The sequence below is a fragment of the Gekko japonicus genome, unplaced genomic scaffold (genome assembly GCF_001447785.1).
Source record: "Gekko japonicus isolate JY-2015 unplaced genomic scaffold, Gekko_japonicus_V1.1 scaffold1355, whole genome shotgun sequence".
NCBI classification, from domain to species: domain Eukaryota; kingdom Metazoa; phylum Chordata; class Lepidosauria; order Squamata; family Gekkonidae; genus Gekko; species Gekko japonicus.
The window spans coordinates 358,948-378,878 of NW_015173170.1; the positions used below are offsets into that span (position 1 = coordinate 358,948).

General features: G+C 45.1%; 1 protein-coding gene across 1 annotated transcript in view; it reads right to left on the reverse strand.

The window, feature by feature from the left end:
- Positions 1–2,964: 2,964 nt before the first annotated feature.
- TBX20 (T-box 20) overlaps positions 2,965–19,931 on the reverse strand; it is a 31,901-nt gene continuing 14,934 nt past the window's right edge. Inside the window, exons 3-6 of the mRNA XM_015422535.1 lie at positions 19,069–19,233; positions 14,309–14,417; positions 10,514–10,672; positions 2,965–3,045 (exon numbers count right to left, since the gene is read on the reverse strand). Coding sequence (XP_015278021.1) covers positions 2,965–3,045; positions 10,514–10,672; positions 14,309–14,417; positions 19,069–19,233 — 514 coding nt within the window. The remainder of the gene's footprint in view (positions 3,046–10,513; positions 10,673–14,308; positions 14,418–19,068; positions 19,234–19,931) is intronic.

A 19,931-nucleotide genomic window follows, 5' to 3' on the forward strand; every position in this document is an offset into this window, starting at 1 on the left:
CAGGGACCTCAGTGTGGTACAATCCCATAGAGTCCACCCTCCAAAGCATCCCTTTTCTCCAGGGGAACTGATCTCTGTAGTCTGGAACTGAGCTGTAATTCTGGAGGGTCCCCAGGCCCCACCTGGAACATGGCATCCCTGATTTATCTCTATAAGACAATTGGGTTTGGTCATCTCAGAGCTCTCCAGAGTATGCTTACCCCAAAGAGGCTAATGTCCCCCATGCCGAACGGGGAGGTAGGGATGAAGCTTCACAGCAAAATTCATGCCCACTGGGGAGAAATATGCACAGGTTTTGTGAACAAGCAAATCTTATTTTGGGCATTTTATCTAAAAAACACTGAAACAAAGGGCGGACCCTGATTTACTGAACTGTAATCATGCGGTATATCAGTCATATGAAGAGAACGAGATTATAAATCAGCAGTTCAAAGCCAACTTGGGTCTCAGAAGGTCACGTAACAAATCAACAGCTCAGCCCTAAAGATGTTCCTTGAAAGAAGTTTCAGTAGCATCTACTTAGTTCATAGGACTTACTGCCTATTAAGAACTGATCTTTTAAAAGTTATTAAAATAAGGAATTTCACCAAAGAGGGAAGTCGCACACCGGAGAGCTCTTGGCGCTTTTGAATGTGCTCATCACCAGGAGCCAAACAGAGAAGGGAGAAAAGAGGGATTCGCATCCTGTCCCAGCATACAAATTAGTTACAAACTTGTGTGGTGAGCCTTTATCTGTACCATCCTTCCAAGTGATTAAGAACATTTTAATCATATATCTAAGAAATGGATTTTCCCCCCTAAAGAGATTCCCTCCCCTTTCCACAGGCTGTATTTGGCCTACCCTCAATATCCCAGGCTAGCCTGATCTCATCAGATCTCAGAAGCTAAACAGGATCGGCCCTGGTCAGTATTTGGACAGGAGACCTCCCAGGAAGACCAGAGTCATGATGCAGAAGCAGGCAGTGGCAAACCACCGCTGAACATCTCTTGCCTTGAAAGCCTTACAGATGTGACTTGACAATGACAACAACAAATCCACAAGGCACTGATCTAAATGCACAATCTGTTGGTGGAAGGGCTATAAGAACTCCTTCCCCATCCCAGTTTTCCCACAGGAAGTCGCCACTCCCAATACGTTTTTACCTCCACTGACAGAAGTTTACAGCTCCCATAAGGTTTCCCCAACAGGGCTAAAAGCAGGTAGGGATGGTGATTTTCAGCTGGAAAATGGGGTGAGGGAAGAAAAGGTAAATGTTCCTTTCCACAGGCTCCATCAAGTCGTATTCAGCCTAGCAATTTAGTTTAAAACTGCCATCCTTCATTCATTCATTCTATTTTAATGCACAAGTCAGACAATTTTTTAAAACGTAAAATGTGATTTCAGCACTAGGTCGTCCAATGTGAATGTAAACTTGCTATTGGGGCTTCCTGGGACTACAGTCCCTTCACGTTTTCAGTTCTTCCTTTTACTTCCAGCATAATTCCTTCCTGTACCCACTTAATTCCTTCCTGTTTTCCCAGATCCACATTCACAAATTCATGTGAGAGCGGGGGGGGCGCTACGTACTTTGCAGCTTGCCAGAGGTCACTGCGAGGATAAAATGGGTTAGGGGAAAACATGCACACTGCCCTAAACTCCCTAGTGAGGCATGCTGGATCCACTGCATTTTCAGTCTGGGCACCAAGCCCTTACTGCAAAAGAAGGGCTCTTAAGAGATGCCTGCCTTCTTTGGAACTCCCTTCCTTCCTCCCTCAGAAGAACATCCCAGGTATCAGCCCATGACCACTAATCATTATTATTCCCAATTTCTCATTTACGTTAGGAAGAGCTGACCTAGGATCGACACGGATGTGACGATCTTTTTGTAACCTGGGTCTGTGTGGGTCCAAGAGCAGCAGACTCATAGAGGTCTTGTATCCCCTCTAGCGTGTAGGGTTGGGATCATTTGTTTGAAGGAGCTCTTGTCTGAATTTTCCTATGTACTTTGTGTGGCTTTGTCGTTAAGGTGCTACTGGACTCTTGCTCTTTTCTAATGAAAGCGAATGTGAGAATAAAACCGTGAGTAGTATTTGAGGTGCTCCTGTTTATACCTGGGAGAAGGGACCCAGATCTTTGGCAGAGGCACATAAAAGGTAAAGGTTCCCTTGCTCGAAAGCCAGTCGAGTCCGACTCTAGGGTTGCGGTGCTCATCTCCGTTTCAAAGGCGAAGAGCCAGCGCTGTCTGAAGACGTTTCCGTGGTCATGTGGCCGGCATGACTAAACACCAAGGCGCACGAAACGCTGTTACCTTCCCACCGAAGCGGTACCTATTTATCTACTTGCAATTTCTTGCTTTCGAACTGCTAGGTTGGCAGGAGCTGGAACTAGAGACGGGAGCTCACTCCGTTTTGCGGCACCCGGGTCTCGAACTGCTGAACTACCGACCTTCCAGTCTGCAGTTCAGCGTCTTAACCACTTGAGCCACCGCAGCTTTTTCTCTGAAGTGATGGGATGGAGGATCTTCCTTTCATGGCTGGGGGGGGCATTCAGCCCCCCCCCCCCGTGTTCTGAGGCAGTTCATTAAGGATCCTGCTACAGGATCTTATGGAGTATCTGAATCAGTTCCAGTGGGCTTGGAATCTGGCAGATACGGATCGTGAGAATGGACATGATAAAGGCTTAGAAGTACCAGAAGTGAAAGGCAAATGCTAAAGTTATGCTGTCGTCTATTTCGACAAAGCCCTGCATATGTGTAGCAAAAGGTCCAGAAATCTGACGGAAAAACCAAGATCAACGTAATTGCATTAAGAACCATCTTCAAAGAACTGATACTCTTTTGGAAAGAAGATGGAGACCCCTTTCATGCGATGGGACAACATTCAAATGTGCTGCTTCGTAGATGAGCTGAAAGGATACTTTTCATCCCAACTCTCCCTTTCCCCTCTTTATCTTATCAGAACCAAAAAGTAAATAAAGTTCCCCCATTACCTCTCAATATCAGTGAGTCTGGAAGAGTCCCTGAATCCTTTGGCAAATGGGTTGCTGTCAATTTTCAGCTTGGTTATCTGGAAGGAGGGAAAAGAACAGGACATCTGCTATCAATCATGCAGCTTACAAAATGGGACCCAAACTGGCTCATCCTCACTGAGTTCTTTGTTGCATCACTACGGATTTGGTTTCATCTCACAAGGAGGATCAGCAGGTATAGGACATGCTGCTAGTATTAATTCATTAATAATTATCGTATGGCATTGTGTGTCGAATAGCCCGGACATCCGAAAATTGTCTGGCAGCTGAAAGTTCCAGCTCTTAGCGTTATGCACTATTAAATAATGAGCTAGACTTGTTTTTTTTAGGGGCTAAGAGAGCTCTAAAAGAACTGTGACTGGCCCAAGGTCACCCAGCGGGCTTCATGTAGAGGAGTGGGGAATCGAACCCAGCTCTCCAGATTAGAGTCTGCCGCTCTTAACTGCTACACCAAACTGGTTTTCTGCTGCTAGTATTGTAACGCAGCCAGACTGTTGCAGTGAGTGACTCAGCATGCCTGGACACTGGAGGGCACTACATCACTCCAAGTGTGCATAGGTGTTATCTCCTTGAATGGGAACCCTTCCTTTGTCTTAACCTGGGAGCTGCCCTCTGACTCCCTCCTCTCTTGCTCACTTTGTCCTCTCAGGCTTGCTTCACATGGCCTTAAGTACATAAGAACATAAGAGGAGCCAGTGTTGGATCAGGCCAGTGGCCCATCTAGTCCAACACTCTGTCACACAGTGGCCAAAAATACCACGTGCCATCAGGAGGTCCACCAGTGGGGCCAGGACTCTAGAAGCAATCCCAAGCACCAAGAATACAGAGCATCACCTGCCCCACCCTGTGAGTTCCTATCTATACCTTGTGGCTAATAGCCACTGATGGACCTCTGCTCCATATGTTTATCCAGTTCCCTCTTGAAGCCGTCCATGCTTGTAGTCGCCACCAGCTCCTGTGGCAGTGAATCCCATGTGTTAATCACTCTTTGGGTGAAGCAGTACTTCCTTTTATCTGTTCTAACCCAACTGCTCAGCAATTTCATGGAGTGCCCACGAGTTCTTGTATTGTGAGAAAGGGAGAAAAGTACCTCTTTCTCGACCTGCTCTATCCCATGCATAGTCTTGTAAACCTCGATCATGTCACCCCTCAGCCATCGTTTCTCCAAGCTAAGGAGCCCCAAGCGTTTTAACCTTTCTTTATAGGGAAAGTGTTCCAACCCTTTTATCATTCTAGTTGCCCTTTCTGCACTTTTTCCAATGCTATAATATCCTTTTTGAGTTGTGGTGACCAGAACTGTACACAGTACTCCAAATGAGGACGTACCATCGATTTATAGAGGGTATAGAGGGTATGATACTGGCTGATTTGTTTTCAATTCCATGGAGACTTTCCATGGAGATGCATCTCTCTGCAGGTCTCTCCTGTAGGGACAATTGTCCTCATACTCCCCGTACACATGGTGCCGGACAAGCTGGCCTTTTGTGATGGGGAAAGTACTCTTCGGCTTAGGCTTCTTTGACTTCTTTTGAATGCAACCTGAATGTGAACTGGATTGAATACATTTAAGTTTACCTCTTTATTCGCAATATACTTCTTGGGAGATGTATTTACTGCACTCGGTATAATGCATCTAAAAAGGTAAAGGTAAAGGTTCCCTTGCTCGAAAGCCAGTCGAATCCGACTCTAGGGTCGCGGTGCTCATCTCCGTTTCAAAGCCAAAGAGCCAGCGCTGTCCGAAGACGTTTCCGTGGTCATGTGGCTGGCATGACTAAACACCAAGGCGCACAGAACGCTGTTACCTTCCCACCGAAGTGGTCCCTATTTATCTACTTGCAATTTCTTGCTTTCGAACTGCTAGGTTGGCAGGAGCTGGAACTAGAGACGGGAGCTCACTCCGTTTTGCGGCACCCGGGTCTCGAACTGCTGAACTACAGACCTTCCACAGCCTGCAGTTCAGCCTCTTAACCACTTGAGCCACCGCAGCTCCTTATGAGTCTATGGCTGGGCAAAACTCTGCTATATTAACCAACTATCCCAATACAGACAACTCTTGACATCATACCGTAACTGGAACTCCTTCTATGTTATTTGGCTTTTTAAAGCCATGGGGTGGGTGGGTAGGATTGCTGACTCTGGTCTGGGAAATTCTTGGTGATTTGGAGACAGTGCTGGGGGATAGTGAGGTATGGTAAGGGGGTGGCTCAATAGATATGTGGTGCCATAGATTTCTGTAGTCTGGAGATCAGTTGTAATTCTAGGAGAACACCAGACCCCACATGTTGGTTGGCAAGTCTAGGGGAAGTATAAATTGGGATACCAGGGATGTGGGATGGAAATAAGACAGCGAGAGAGGGATCAAGGAGAGTCAGCAGAAAGTTATTCCGGGACTGTCTGCTTGGTTCCTCAGCAATGCAAGTGGAGTCAATCTACAGGTGGGCAATTTCCCTGACTTCCTCTTCCATTGGTGCCTTCTGTACCCCCAGCTGTGCTCCTAGAGGTCAAGAGGTTGTGTTTTTTGTGCGTTTGTTGTTTGTATAAATTGCTTTTTTGCCTTTCATTGTAAGCCACTTCCGAGTCTCCAGTAGGGACAAAGTGGGATATAAAAGCGTAAATAAATACGTGAATGGGGGGGGGGTAGATTCTCTTCAGATCATTTCACAAATAAATCAAGAGAACATCTGAAAGAAAGCTAGTCAAAATGAAATTTGACCTACAATTCAACTCTGTTGCAGTGGCTTGACTGCCTAACAAATGCATGACCTTTAAATCTTAAATGTGAGATAGTTTGTTGAAAGTGTAATGTATTTAGCCCTTATCTAATAACCTACAGAAATGTAATCAGGCCTCTTAAAACCAGCACTGAAAGAAATGGCAAAAAATGAGAGGTTCCATTTTCATTAGTCATACGTAATACGACAGCATCCATCTCTAGGATTTCCAGAGAAGTTCCACTGGGAAATTCAGCAGTATTTACAGTATGCGCCTAAGGATCAGACGAAAGCTTTCTAAAACTGATTTATCAAGGCAAACCCCATTTGTTTCAGGGCTTGGCTCCAGGATTAGAGATTACTGTCATGAGCATGGGAAAAGTCCACATGGATCCACTCAGCAAATCCATTATGTTGTTCATTGGAATAATTAATTTATATGCCATTTACTTGCACATGGCAAATTGGTTTATGAAACTGGGTTGGAAAACCTGGGACATTTTGAACTAAAAATAATATCAAATCAAAATATGCTTCACCCCAGTTCTGCAAGGATGATGGACATGTGGCGACAAGCTTCTGTGCCTTTATCAGCCAACCAGAGGCAATCCATGGGCACCAGAGAAGAAGAGAAGAAGAGAAGAAGAGAAGAAGAGAAGAAGAGAAGAAGAGAAGAAGAGATTGGATTTATACCCCGCCCTTCACTCGGAGTCTCAGAGCGGCTTACAAACTCCTTTCCCTTCCCCTCCCCACAACAGACACCCTGTGAGGTGGGTGGGGCTGAGAGAACTCTGATACAAACTGCTCTTTTTCAAGGACAGCTGTGCCAGAGCATATTTATTTATTTATTTATTTATTATTTACATTTATATCCCGCCCTCCCCGAAGGCTCAGGGCGGCTTGTGACTGACCCAAGGTCACATCAGCAGGTGCAAGTGGAGGAGTGGGGAATCAAACCCGGTTCTCCCAGATTAGAGTCTGCACACTTAACCACTACCCCAAACTGGCTCAGAGGACAGTGTATGGGGAAGAATCCCAAATCCAGTAGCTTGCACATGTGTACCACTCACATGTTGCTCTCACGTCAAGCAGATAGTGATGTCACCATTGTATGTTTTGGTCACCTCATCTAGGTGTAGGGATTTGAGCAACATTTAGTTGATCAGTTAGGTTAATCAATTACAAACCTTTTGGTCAATTGCAAAAGCTGCACCTATTTAATCTGGCCATAGACTTTTAAGAATGTGTTAAGTACCTATGTAAAGCCCCACTGAATATAGACAGTGTCTTAGAAGAGGTATCCCTTTCTCACAAAGAACAGCTCTTCTAAGGTAGCACCCGCTTTAATTCATGGCACATGATCAGAAATAAGATGGGGGGGGGGTTCCCAGTGATTGTTTGATTCAGACGCAGAGTGAGTTGATTAGTGTATTACAGCTCATTTGGTTAGCAGTCTACAACTGTCTCTCCCTGGAAGCTAAATTGACCAAACCGAGGCTATTGTACTTTGGTCACATCATGAGAAGACAAGTTTCACTGGATAAGACAATAATGCTGGCAGAAGTTGAAGGCAGTAAGAAAAGGAAGACCCAACTTGAGATGGATTGGCTCCGTCAAGGAAGTCACGGCCCTCAGTTTGCAAGACCTGAGCAAGGATGTTAATGATAGGACATTTTGGAGGTCATTAATCCACAGCATCTCCATAAGTCGAATGCGACTTGATGGCCCTTCCACACACACGACAATTGTCTGGAGAACAACCCTGCTGGGAACTGACTCTAGAGAATGTCCTCCAATACCACCAGTAATCGGCACCATGAGAGAAGACGGTGCTGGCCATTTCTCAGGCAGAGCACATTCCTCGTGCATGGCAAGTTGCACATCCCTGGAAGCCTTGGGTTCAGATCCTCCCCTTGGGCTGCCCACTCTCAGCCAAACCTGCTTTGAACAGCTGTTTGGGGACAAAATGGGAGAGAAACATGTACACTGTCCTGAGAGAATGGTGTACACTGCCCTGAGCTTCTCAGAGACGGAAAGGGGAAAACAGTAGCACCTTTAATGTTAACTGATAACATATCGCATGGGGCTTTGGCTTAGCAGGAGAGCATCTGCTTGGTTTGCAGAAGGTCCCAGATTCAGTCCCCAACATCTTCTGTTAAAGGTGTTCTGTTAACAGGTGGCCAGAAAGAAGACCTCTGCATCAGAACTCTTGCAAGTCGGAGTAGACAATACCAACATCGATAGGCCAATGGTCTGATTCAGTTTAAAGCAACACAAATAAGGGTCTGTGGTTCAGTGGGAGGTCACCTACTTTGCATGCAGAAGGTCCCAAGTTCAACCCCTGCATCCCCAATCGAAAGCACCAAATAATAGGTGACGTGAAAGACCTTTAATGAAGGCTCTGGCAAGCCATTGCCACTCAGAGTGACCCGGATACACCAAGAGTCTGACTTAGTATAAAAGCAGTTTCAGGCGTTCATCACTGTAACAAGGACCCTTTGACCTGGAACAATATATATTTACATGTTATATATTTCAGCTTTTAATAACGGCTGCTCTGAAGCTTTGGAGAATACCCCAGGTTTTTGCAGGTAGAAATAGATAATATGTATGCATTCGACAAAACATTTCCATTTGACAAAACCGTGGATGTGGCCACTATCAGGTAGAGATTATGGCAGTGAATAGAATCTGGCCCCGTGGATTTGCAAGAGAATCCTGTAGGGAGAAACCAGACTCTGGAAGTGGCTTAAAACGGATCTTGCCCTCCCCTTTTGTGGGGCTCCCTGATCGGTACCCGTCTCTGCCTACTATCACCTCCGCTGGCCCCAGAGACAGCTGCGGCTGGTTCATGCTCACGTCTCAATCCTTAATCAGAAAAATCAGACTAGTCTGTATGTCAGCCAAGGTGTCAGAAAATGTTGCCTCTCTCCAATATAAGCAGGCGTCTTGTGATTCTCCAGTAACACCTCCCCAAATGGCTTGGATGTGAGAACTTCACCCAGGATCAGAGAAGGGTCTCTCCAACCTGACATGGCTCAAGAGACATGTCAAAAAGCTAGTCTGAAGTTTACATAACAAGAATCAAAAGATATTCTTCATCCCAAGCCTTCAAAGTGTTCCACTTCAATACCATTGCAAAACACACTCCAGTGACATGATATTCCCCCAGGGGGGCATTTTAGAAAATGTTCAAAACGTTTCTTTTAAAATGCGACCGGCAACACCTTTTGGAAGCATCTTCCACAGTCTCTAAGATGGCAAAATGACTGGATGAGAGAGTGCCCGAGTTGTATATTATAGCAACTCTGTGTTATTCTAATTAGCGGCATTTTTGCATACGATTTAGGGAGGAGAGAAGATGCTTCCTTTCAGGGAAATGTTTTAGGCAGTGCCAAAGTTATTGCCTTTGAATGGAGCTTCCCTGAACTCTGATAGCTAAAGCAGCCTTATTTTCTGAATTAAAACTGGAGGTTCCTTTGACTTATATTACTTTTAAAGGGGTCTTCTTAGAGCATGCAAAATAGAGTTCCTGTCCTCAGAGAAACCTCCCTGTCACTGATCTCGATGTGTGTCCTGACAAGAATGAGGCCATCCAGCAGCATCAACTCATGCAGAGATGCAACAGGCAGATGAGTGACCCTTCTTTCCTTCCTCCCAAGACTACTGTAAACAGACAGAAGTATTTATTTCCTCAGTCAAAGCTTGTGGAATACACTGCTGTGGGACATAATAGTAGCTACCACTTTGGTTGGCTTTGAAAAGGAATAAAACAAATGTATGGAGGACAGGCCCATGATTTGGCTATTTGCCATGATGACTAGACTATATGGAAGGAAACGATGTGCCCCAGCAATAACCCTCTCAGTACCACAGGTGGTGGCTGACAACAAGGGAAAGGTCTTGATCTCTGTGCCTTCCTTCTGGACCTTCTGTGGGCATCTGACTGACCTCTGTGTGAAAGAGGATGCTAGACTAGATGGACCTTTGGTCTGACCCAGCACAACCCAGTATGAGAGCCAGCGTGATATAGTGGTTAAGAGTAGTATATCTTTCCCTCTCCCGCCCTGGTAGTTAGATCTAACACTGAATGTATGGACAGATGACCTGCCTTTACTGTGCTCAATAAAGTTGATCCTTCTGGAGGAACCTTGTTGAGACTGATTGCTGTGGGACTCTGACAGCAGCAAGGAACTTGTGACCAATGTGTGACTGACTGAATCAAAGTCAGGTCAGGGATCCCAGACACAACATGTTGAAAAGCATAACAGTCGTTTGGCCCTCAGATGTCAAGCTGAGTTTTGTGTGCTTAATTTTCCCAGTCTGCTTCTATGACTCAAGAGGCTTTAAAAAACACACACCCTCTGCTACAGTTTTAATTGAAATTATGCCATCTGCGGCTGTCAATTGAGTTTGATTCTTTTATTTATCTTTTTTTAAGGAGGTGATTTAACAAGTATGTTGTGAGGCACCTTGGGCATTTTTTTTAAAAAAGGGTCCCCCGTATTTTAAATGTCGATTAAATATGACTGGCAAGCCATTCCAAATCTGGTGCCCTCTCCGTGTCATCTGGCTTTCGTGGTGTGTTGAACCCGGTCTGCTCAAAGGCTGCCAGCAGTAGTCACGAGTTCTCCACAGAGCTGGAACAGAGCAGGCAAGCAGAGCAGGCCGGGCATTTTCTGGCAAGCAGCTGCACCCTGACTGGATGGTGACATTCAGCCTTCATTTTCATACGTTAGCCTTGCAGCCTTTACCAAAGACCCACGTTCACAGTAAACTCACAGGCAACACTCACCAATTGGTTCTGGTAGGCCGTGACTGCTGTAAACACTGTCTCCGGAAAGATAAACGTCCTAAATTCTTCCGATTTCAGGTTCAGCAAGGAAGCGGTATGGTCTTTCTTCTTAATGATGTGCACCCGAGGCTGATATTTGTGCATCGAATTCAAGATTATCTGGAGGAAGGGGAAAAAGGAGTGTCAGTGCTCAGCTGTAGTGTAACGCTCAGTGCTTTCTGTCTTGTTAGGTTCTTAGATTCTGTCATATTCCAAACTATACAAACAGCTCTTTTGGCTGGCCGTTATTCACATACTCCAAAAGAGCAATGTCTCTGCATTTGTGGCTTGCCAGAGGTGGAGGACCTTCCTCACTACATGCTCCACTGTCCGCTATACAGCACTCCAAGAGAGAAATATTTAGCAGGAATTCTATCGGTTACGCAAGCATACCCAGAAACTGAGAAGATTGCGTTCTTGCTTTCAGATAATGATGCTTATCTATCCTATAGAGTTTCCCCGTTTGCTTTAGCAGCAGCTAAGATTAGATCTAAGGGGCAAGCTACCTGATGGTGATTAAACCTGTTCTATTTTTCTTTTTATTACTGACTAGTAGTTAATTTTAACCCAGATATTAACGGTGCTTTTTAACTTTTTATGATTGCTCTGCTGTATTCTGTATTCTGTAATGACCAGTGGCTTAATACAATAAACCTATTAGTTGATTGATTGATTCTGTCATGGGCTTTCACTTTTTCTACATCCAGCACGTCTACCCTTATGGCCTCATCATTTCTTATATTATACTCAAAGAAAGACAAACAAAAGAACAATGTGCAAGGCAGGGAGTATATTTAGTTTATATGATCCCTGCACATTTCGGCCCCCACCTTGAACAGATTCCCGAATTAAGCTCATAGCGAAATGCGCAGGTATCCATAAGAGCTAAATAAACTCTTCCCTGACTGCTGGTGCAGCTGTCATTTCTTCTTATATTGTGCTCAAACCAGCATGTTTTAGATTGTGCAGGTGTGTTTCACTCTACTCCAGAAGAGCAGAATGCCCTGTCATTCTCAAATGATCTATTGTATCGTAAGTCCCATCATTAAGACCTGGAAGATAAATGCAGTGCAAAAAGAAACTAGAATGGATCATGGCATGGCAGCATGCCAGTGAGGGATGCCATTTTGGAATGTGCTTTGTGTAAGAAAAAACACACCTACCTAAAATCTCCCTACATAGCAGAGAACTGACCAGGATAGCCTTATGATAAGTATTTTTGTTTGTTTGCTTTACTTGCAGGGAGTTTCTATTTTACATAGAAGGGCACTCAGGAATGTGATCTCACGCCTGTGGGAGACAACAGAGGGAGGGCTTCTGGAGTTCTGGCCCCACTGGTGGACCTCCTGATGGCACCTGGGTTTCAGCTACTGTGTGACACAGAGGACTGGACTGGATAGGCCGTTGGCCTGACCTAACATGGCTTCTCTTATATTCTTACAGTATGAAGCAGTCCCTTCTCATCTGGCTGCCTAGGTATGTAGATCAGGCCTGGTGTTAATGACAACATTAGCGAAAGGGATTTGGAGACTTTTCCTTCTTCTGTTATCTCTGTGGGGACATGATGGCCTTTGGGAATGCAATAGCCTATACTAAGCCTCCACAAAGCCAAACAAGTGTGCAAAGAGAGAGGTCTGCCACAAAGACTCGCTGGATGACCAAATCTCTCACTTCAAACACAGAATTGTTTCTTTCCTTACAGCTAGTGATGAGACCATCAGGGGACGTATGCCAGGTTAAAGAGCATTTTGGTGAAACGGTAGGCAACGGAGGAAAGCAAGGGATCCTTCTTGGTCATGTTACTGCCATCCCAACAGGTTTGCTGATCTATGGCTACTGCTTTCCAAAGTGCCCAGGATCTCTGTTGCTTGAAAATGCTGCTTTCTTCCCTTCTAGGCAGATACAGCTACCAATTCCCAGCCAGGGAATTCGAAGCCCAGTACCCAATAAAGGCAGAAAACAGCTGTGCGAATCTGCTCAGGACTTGCGGGGGGGGGGTGGGATGACTAAGACAGAGTCCTCCTAACGTAACTCCACCATGAAGGAGAATCTAGGCACTGCCAGTCCCCAGCCTGGGTTCTCTGCCACCCAATCAGCAGTTACACTCCGAGCAGCTTAAAGAGACAGAAGACAAGCAGTGGGGGGAGGGAGAGAAGGAACGCAGCAGGGTCATATTTAAATTATGTCTACTCAGGGCTATTTTGGGGCAGGAATACACAGAAACGGAGTTCCGGCTAGCTCCTGAGTTGGCCACGCCCAGCAGGAACTCATTAGCATAATAGGCCACACCCAACAGCAGAAACTCATTAGGGTTAGCTACATTAGGGGTGTGTGGTCTAACATGCAAAGGAGTTCCTGCTACAAAAAAAGGCCCTGGGTTTTGACAACAAACAAGGTAAACAGAATAAGAAGCAAAAGGTGGGTGTGGCTGGATGACCACACTTCTGGTGACATGGGGGTGTGGCCTAATATGCTAATGTGCTGTGCTGCCAGGGTGTGGCCTACTATGCTAATGTGTTTCTGCTGTTGGCCTGTGGCCTGTTATGCGAATGAGTTCCTGCTGGGCTTTTTCTACAAAAAAAGCCCTGTGTCTACTTCACAGCCGCAGCTCTGCCAAACCCCGCAGCAGCTTCCTATATAGACGACCGACGTCGTTCAAACAAATCAAACATGGTGAACATGGAGAGTGACAACAGAACCATAGTAAACCACAGAACTATTCCAACAAACATGTGGTAGCAAAATATTGATACATGTGTCCCAACACGTAAGGTGGCTTTGCTACTTGGGGGGGGGAAGGGGGGGGAGAACATGGGCTGTTGTTGGGGATTTTTAAAAATCATTTACAAACAGATTGGAGGAAAAAAAGAGATTACTTCACCCAGTAGCCAAAGCTTGTCAAAGCCTGGCATTAGGCAGATAGTTGTGAGGAGGAAGTCGAGAGTTCAGGGGGCCTCAATGGGAAAGGGTGCATCTCTCACAGCCGCAGAAGGCGGAAGGACATACAGGAAGACCTCCGCACAGAGGACTTTACAGGCACATATGGGTGCAAGTATTCCTTTAAGTACGCTGGTCCCAGATCAATTAGGGCTTTAAAAGATCTTGGAAATGCCTAGTAGTGAGTAGGCAACCAGTGTGTGTGTGTGGGGGGGTGTTGGTGGGGTGTTGTTTTTTTACAACCCCCTGTTGTACCCAGAAGACCAGGGAATCTTAGGCATGGACATCAGGAGTGTTATGTACTGGCATACATACTGTAGAGCTTGAGTCCAAAGCTCTATCTTCTCCTGGTATTGCAAAACGTTTAATCTGATTGGGTGCTCCGTACAGTCTACCAATCAGAACACCAGAATGTTCCTGGAGGGAAACAAGTTCATTGGTTGTTATCTGTAAATACTGATTGGTTCTCATCCGACATATGGGCGTGGTTTACCTAGCCCGGACAGTTTAAAAGAGAGCCTCTTGCTCTGTTGTTTTGTGTTCATTCTTCACCTGTTCAATAAAGCTGAATCACTGTTTTGGAAAGCTGCGCTGAGTCTCGTACTTAACAAGGAGGTACACAGATGGCCCCCTACCTGTGCCTCAAGCCATGGGTAAAGAAAGGAAGGACAGAGGGTGTTTGGGTGGCAACTGAAGCTAGGGAAGGCGAAGAAGCCCTGTCTCCACCTCTCCAGGAAGACAGCCAAAAGGAAAGTGTGTGCAGCGGGGGATCATTTTTTAGGCACATTATTTTCCATGCCCACAGGGCTGCCTACTCACGTGACCATGCTGATCCAGCTCATTGTTTGTTAACTTCACTTTTTCAAAGGACACCATCTGCTTCAGCAGTTGTTCACCCGTAAAAGGAGAATCCGGATGTACATACAGTCTAGAAAGACGACAGAAACAGGGCTCGTCAAGCAAGTGGATCCTCGTCACCACTGGAGACAAAGTAGCCCTATAACAAGAGCCTGGCTTACCGACAAAGCCCCTGGCCCTGCCAGGTTTGGGCAATCAATAAAGCAGAAGCAGTAAAATGTTTGAAAAATGGGTTGTAGAACAGCAAGGGTGGGTGGGTGGGTGGAATGCTGGTGGAAAGTGATTTCAAGGTGCAGCGGATATGGCAACCCTGCAGGGTTTTCAAGGCAAGAGACGTTCAGAGGTGGTTTGCCATTGCCTGCCTCTGCGTAGCAAACCCTGGACTTCCTTGGTGGTCTCCCACCTCCACATACTAACCAAGGCCAACCCTGCTTAGCTTCTGAGATCTGATGAGATTGGGATAGCCTGGGCCATCCAGGTCAGGGCATGAGTGGTACACACGATGCTACAGCTACAGGATAAAACCCACAGACACTTCCTTGCAGATGAATTCCATTGCAATCAATGGGACTTAGTAACAAGTGAACCTGATGTAGAGTGAGAGGTCTGAAACAGTCTCCTTAAGGCCCTCATTTGCTGATTAGATCATGAATAATAGTGTTCCTTTCCTGGACTTTTTCATTTCCTGGGCCTTTCATTCCTTTCGTAATCACAAGCATACTTTTATTTAGTTAAAAGGTAAAGGTAAAGGTTCCCTTGCTCGAAAGCCAGTCGAATCCGACTCTAGGGTTGCGGTGCTCATCTCCGTTACAAAGCCGAAGAGCCATTATCGTCCTTGAGCAAGGCTTCAGGTAACAACGAATGGCACAATGAACATGTAACAGCATAGCCAGAGCACATTAAGAGCTGATGTGGTGTAGCAACTAGAGCAGTGATGGCGAACCTTTTAGAGACTGAGTGCCCAAACTGCGACCCAAAACCCACTTATTTATCGCCAAGTGGATGTAGAGTGAGAGGTCTAAAACAGTCTCATTAAGGCCTTCGTTTGCTGATTAGATCATGAATAATAGTGTTCCTTTCCTGGACTTTTTAATTTCCTGGGCCTTTCAGTCCTTTCGTAATCACAAGCATAATTTTATTTAGTTAGCCCATGCTTAATGTTTCCATTCCAGCTAATTGTTAACTGTGTTCATGGCTATGACTTTTCCAAACGGAAGACAAATTGTCTCTCTCCACCATTATCGTCTTTGAGCGCTTCAGGTAACAACGAATGGCACAATGAACATGTAACAGCATAGCCAGAGCACAGTAAGAGTGTTGGAGTTTCAAGTTGCTTACACTTCAGTCATTACAGAGTTAAGTGTTGTTTGTTAGGAAACAGGATGTTACGTTTCTACGGCAGTGGGAAAGTTTGTGGGAGTTGCTTACCCTAATGAAGTGACCTGTAACCTTTGTATTGGTCAACTAACAACTTGCTTGTGGAAATGCTTTGATCTAGCATTAATGTATTCACAAGGTTTATGGCTCTTTGTGTGAAACAGACAGGAAGCTCCCACTAGAAGCCTAGATAGATAGAAATGTAGCTGTTAGTATGTAGTGCTGAAAGTAACTGCAAGTATGTAACCTTTTCATTTTATTTCTTTTATCCAAAGTACCTTACCCATGTTTTATTTTGTTTTTGCTTTATTTTGTTTTGTAGTAAAGATATTTTTCTTTTACTAATGTGACTCTTGTGTTTGCAAAACGACCATCGATCTTGAACCTCAGAATCCCAACAAAGAGCTGATGTGGTGTAACAACTAAAGTGATGGACTATAACCAGGAAGATCCAGGTTCAAATCCCTGCTCTGCCAAGGAGGTCAGAGGATAGCCTTGGGCCAGTCACTATCCCTTGGCCTAGGCTATGTCCTGACCTGGGCGGCCCAGGATAGCCTGGTCTCTTCAGATCTCAGAAGCTAAGCGGAGTTGGCCTTGGCTGGTATTAGGAAGGGTGACCTCCAAGGAATACCAGGGCTGTGACGCAGAGGCAAGCAATAGTAAACCACCTCTGAAATGTCTCTTGCCTTAAAAACAAGTCTAGCTTGCCACCTAGTGCTGCACAATGCTAAAAGAGCTAGAACCTCTGGCTGCCAGACAATCTTAGGCTCTCCTGGCTATGCTACACACAATGCCGTATAATGAGGAGGAGAAGGAGAGGAAGTGGTGGTGGCGGCGGTGGCAGCAGGAGCTGGTGGTGGCGGCGGCGGTGGCAGCAGGAGCAGCTGCCTAGCCTGTTGTGTTGATAAAATGGAGGGAGTACATACACTTTCCATAGCTGCATGGAGAATGGGCTGGATAGAAACAAACATATTCTGTACAACCTAACAAGTAATTTTTTAAAAAAAATTACCAATAATTTTCAGCAGTCATTTTGCCCTCTGCTGGTTCATGCTGGATCTGGGCTAGAAAGTTGTGTATTTAATAAGGGGTTAACAGCAAGCATGGTTCATATTGCCAAGGGAATTAATCAACACTCAATACCAGTCTTAAAAGAACAAAGAAGAAGAAGAAAACTGAACTCTCAAAGCAATGGAGAATTTAGCTACAAGCTAGAACTCATAAGACTGACAGTTCTTTCCAGAGTCTAGGCTAGTTTGCATAGCTTTCAAGCTAACTTGTAGTCTATGCCGAGTAAACCTTTAAAAGTTTCACAATAGAGTTTTTAAAAGGAATTTTGACCTGCACATCCACAGCAAGGGGGGGAAAAACTGCTTTGCATGTTGACAGCAGGAAAAGAAGGATTTAATGGTCATTGGTAGTGAAGGTTTATGAATGGAAATGCTTTCAACCGATTATTGCATAATCCTCGTTAATTTCAGCCTTGGCAGTTGCAGTGCTGAAAGTTATTTCTATACATAAAGGATGCGGGGAATGCCTCAGGGTATGAATGTCACCGAGGTTTACGTGCAGACATCATTCCTTTTTTTGGGGGGGGTAGATTAAGTAAACTTATGCACGTGGCTTTCTGAAATCAACAAGTTAATTTCATGTGACTGAATCTTGAAATAACACGGCATTGCCTTGTCATCACCTAAATTTAAATACAGATGGATGTGTGGTTTTGGTATCAAAGCCTCAGAAACCAGGCAGTAAGCAGTGAATTTAAAATCACGCAAACCTCAAATCTATTTATGATAAACACAGTGACTGCCCATGATGGCAATAATAGGTTTTAGAGTAATGTCAAAGCTTGGATCCACATTTTGCACACCTTGGTCCTATGCCTATTTCCTGAGAAGATTCCAATGACGGATTGCTCCCAAGTCAGAAGGCATGGAATTGTTGCCCCAGAAAAATTAGGCACATAAAGAACCAATACAGAAAACTGGGTTTATTCCATTTGGATTTCTATTTGGATGCATCTCCAGAAAAAGCTGCTCATGTTTCTAATACTGGCTTAATTTATCTATTCAGCTTTAAAATCTACCCGTGGGGAAAGAAGAAAATTTAACACAGAAAATTTTAAGACCACAGGGAGCTACAGTAAAAAAAATCCATTTGGTGGGATGGGGGCCATGCTCCCTCTAAGCTGTGGAGTCTTGTGAGCAAAAATTCTACTTTGTGAGCTACTGGCATTAAAGTTGTGAGTGAGCGACTTGGCTACTGCATAAATTAGTTTGCTCTGGAGCCATCCGTCCTGAGTTAAGGCAAAAACGTGTGAGCCGGAGGCTAAAAAACTGTGAGCTAGCTCACACTAACTCAGCTTAGAGGGAACACTGGATGGAGGTATTAGAATTACGGCATCATTGCTATCTATAATCATTGTACCACATAAGATGACATCAGCTTAGAGAAACCCCTTTGTTAATTGCAAAATGCTTAGAGAGCAGTCCTAAGGAGGTCCACTCAGAACCTCACTCATGTCTGTTCCATGAGGCTCACGCTCAGGAAAATGTTCTCAGGATAAATTGGGAAGCCCTCCTCCCCGCCTGGTTGTGGCACAGTACCGTTATTATTCTGATGACTTTGCAATCGATCCAGTCTGTATTAAACAGCCTTGAAATCCATATGCTAACCTTATGAACTAGCACTGGATTTGGACCCAAAGAAGAAATGGCCTCTGGTTTTCAAGCAATGGGGCCAATTCGCATTGCCCACATTGACCCTGAACATAAGCTAAATCCAGTCACCTGTGCAAACAATCTCCAGGACACAATGAGGTGCCAAGCATGTAATGTGCACACAGCAATATTTTTAGAATTAGATAAACCAGCCCTTGAAAAGATGCTTAAGTTGTCTTCACCAGATTGGCTGATGCTTGAGGGCTCACATGCAGGAATTGAGGAGAACCCACGACTCCCATGCGATTGTGTTACACCTTTAAAAAGGGATGGGGACCCAGACCCAACTAGCATACTCTGTAAGGCATGAAGTAAGTACCCAGTCTATGTATGATAGAGTTACCCACTGCAGGAACAGAAAGTGCTCCGGTTCCAGGTCTGAGGATCTTTATTCAACGTCCCAACCTCTCATGGTCACAGATTCTATGTCTTGCTAAAACCATCCGGGGAAATAATTTGAACAATTGACACAAAACTTTCAGATCACAGGATTATTTCCCTGAGCTTCTGACATCTGCCAGTTCCTGCTACGATGTTTGAAAACTGTCAAGAAAATAAGCAGTAGGGATCGAGGGAGAGAGAGAGAGTTGGAGGGGGGATGTAAGTTAAGGATGGACTGACCTTGCTGGCAAAGGAGGGTCAGCTTTGCCCGCTACCAGCCACGAAGACCTGTGGTAGGCATATCTGTATCTTTTATTGTCCACAGGAACAATATCCATCAGCACGATGAACTTGGCTTCTGGATCCACACCCGAAAAGGAAACCCTAATGGTTGGAAACATTCTTCTGAAATAGACAGAAGCAAAGGAGGTGATGGATATATACAAATAAGACCCCAGAAAGGGGGGGGGGAACCCTTTGGAAACTGATCAGAAGCAGACAGTATTGCAGGGTCACCAGAGAGAAAGGGAAATCCCAAAAATGCTTGTACGCACACACACACACACACACATTTGGTAAGGTTTAAAAATAAGCTGCGGTGGCTCAAGTGGTTAAGACGCTGAACTGCAGGCTGTGCAAGGTCGGTAGTTCAGCAGTTCGAGACCCGAGTGTGCCGCATGACGGAGTGAGCTCCCGTCTCTAGTTCCAGCTCCTGCCAACCTAGCAGTCCGAAAGCAAGAAATTGCAAATAGATAAATAGGTACCACTTCAGTGGGAAGGTAACAGCGTTCCGTGTGCCTTGGCGTTTAGTCATGCCAGCCACATGACCACGGAAACGTCTTCGGACAGCGCTGGCTCTTCGGCTTTGAAACGGAGATGAGCACCGCAACCCTAGAGTCGGATTCGACTGGCTTTCGAGCAAGGGAACCTTTACCTATACCTAAAAATAAGCCAAAGCTCCCTGCAAGAGATACGTGGGTTGAAGACACTCCATATTTTGAATATTCTTTCTGTCTTTGTTTTCTGTTACTGTTCATCTATTTTAAATAGTTAGAATGTATTGGGGGGGAGGTGTATGAACCGTGGCCCACACACAGGGCGAA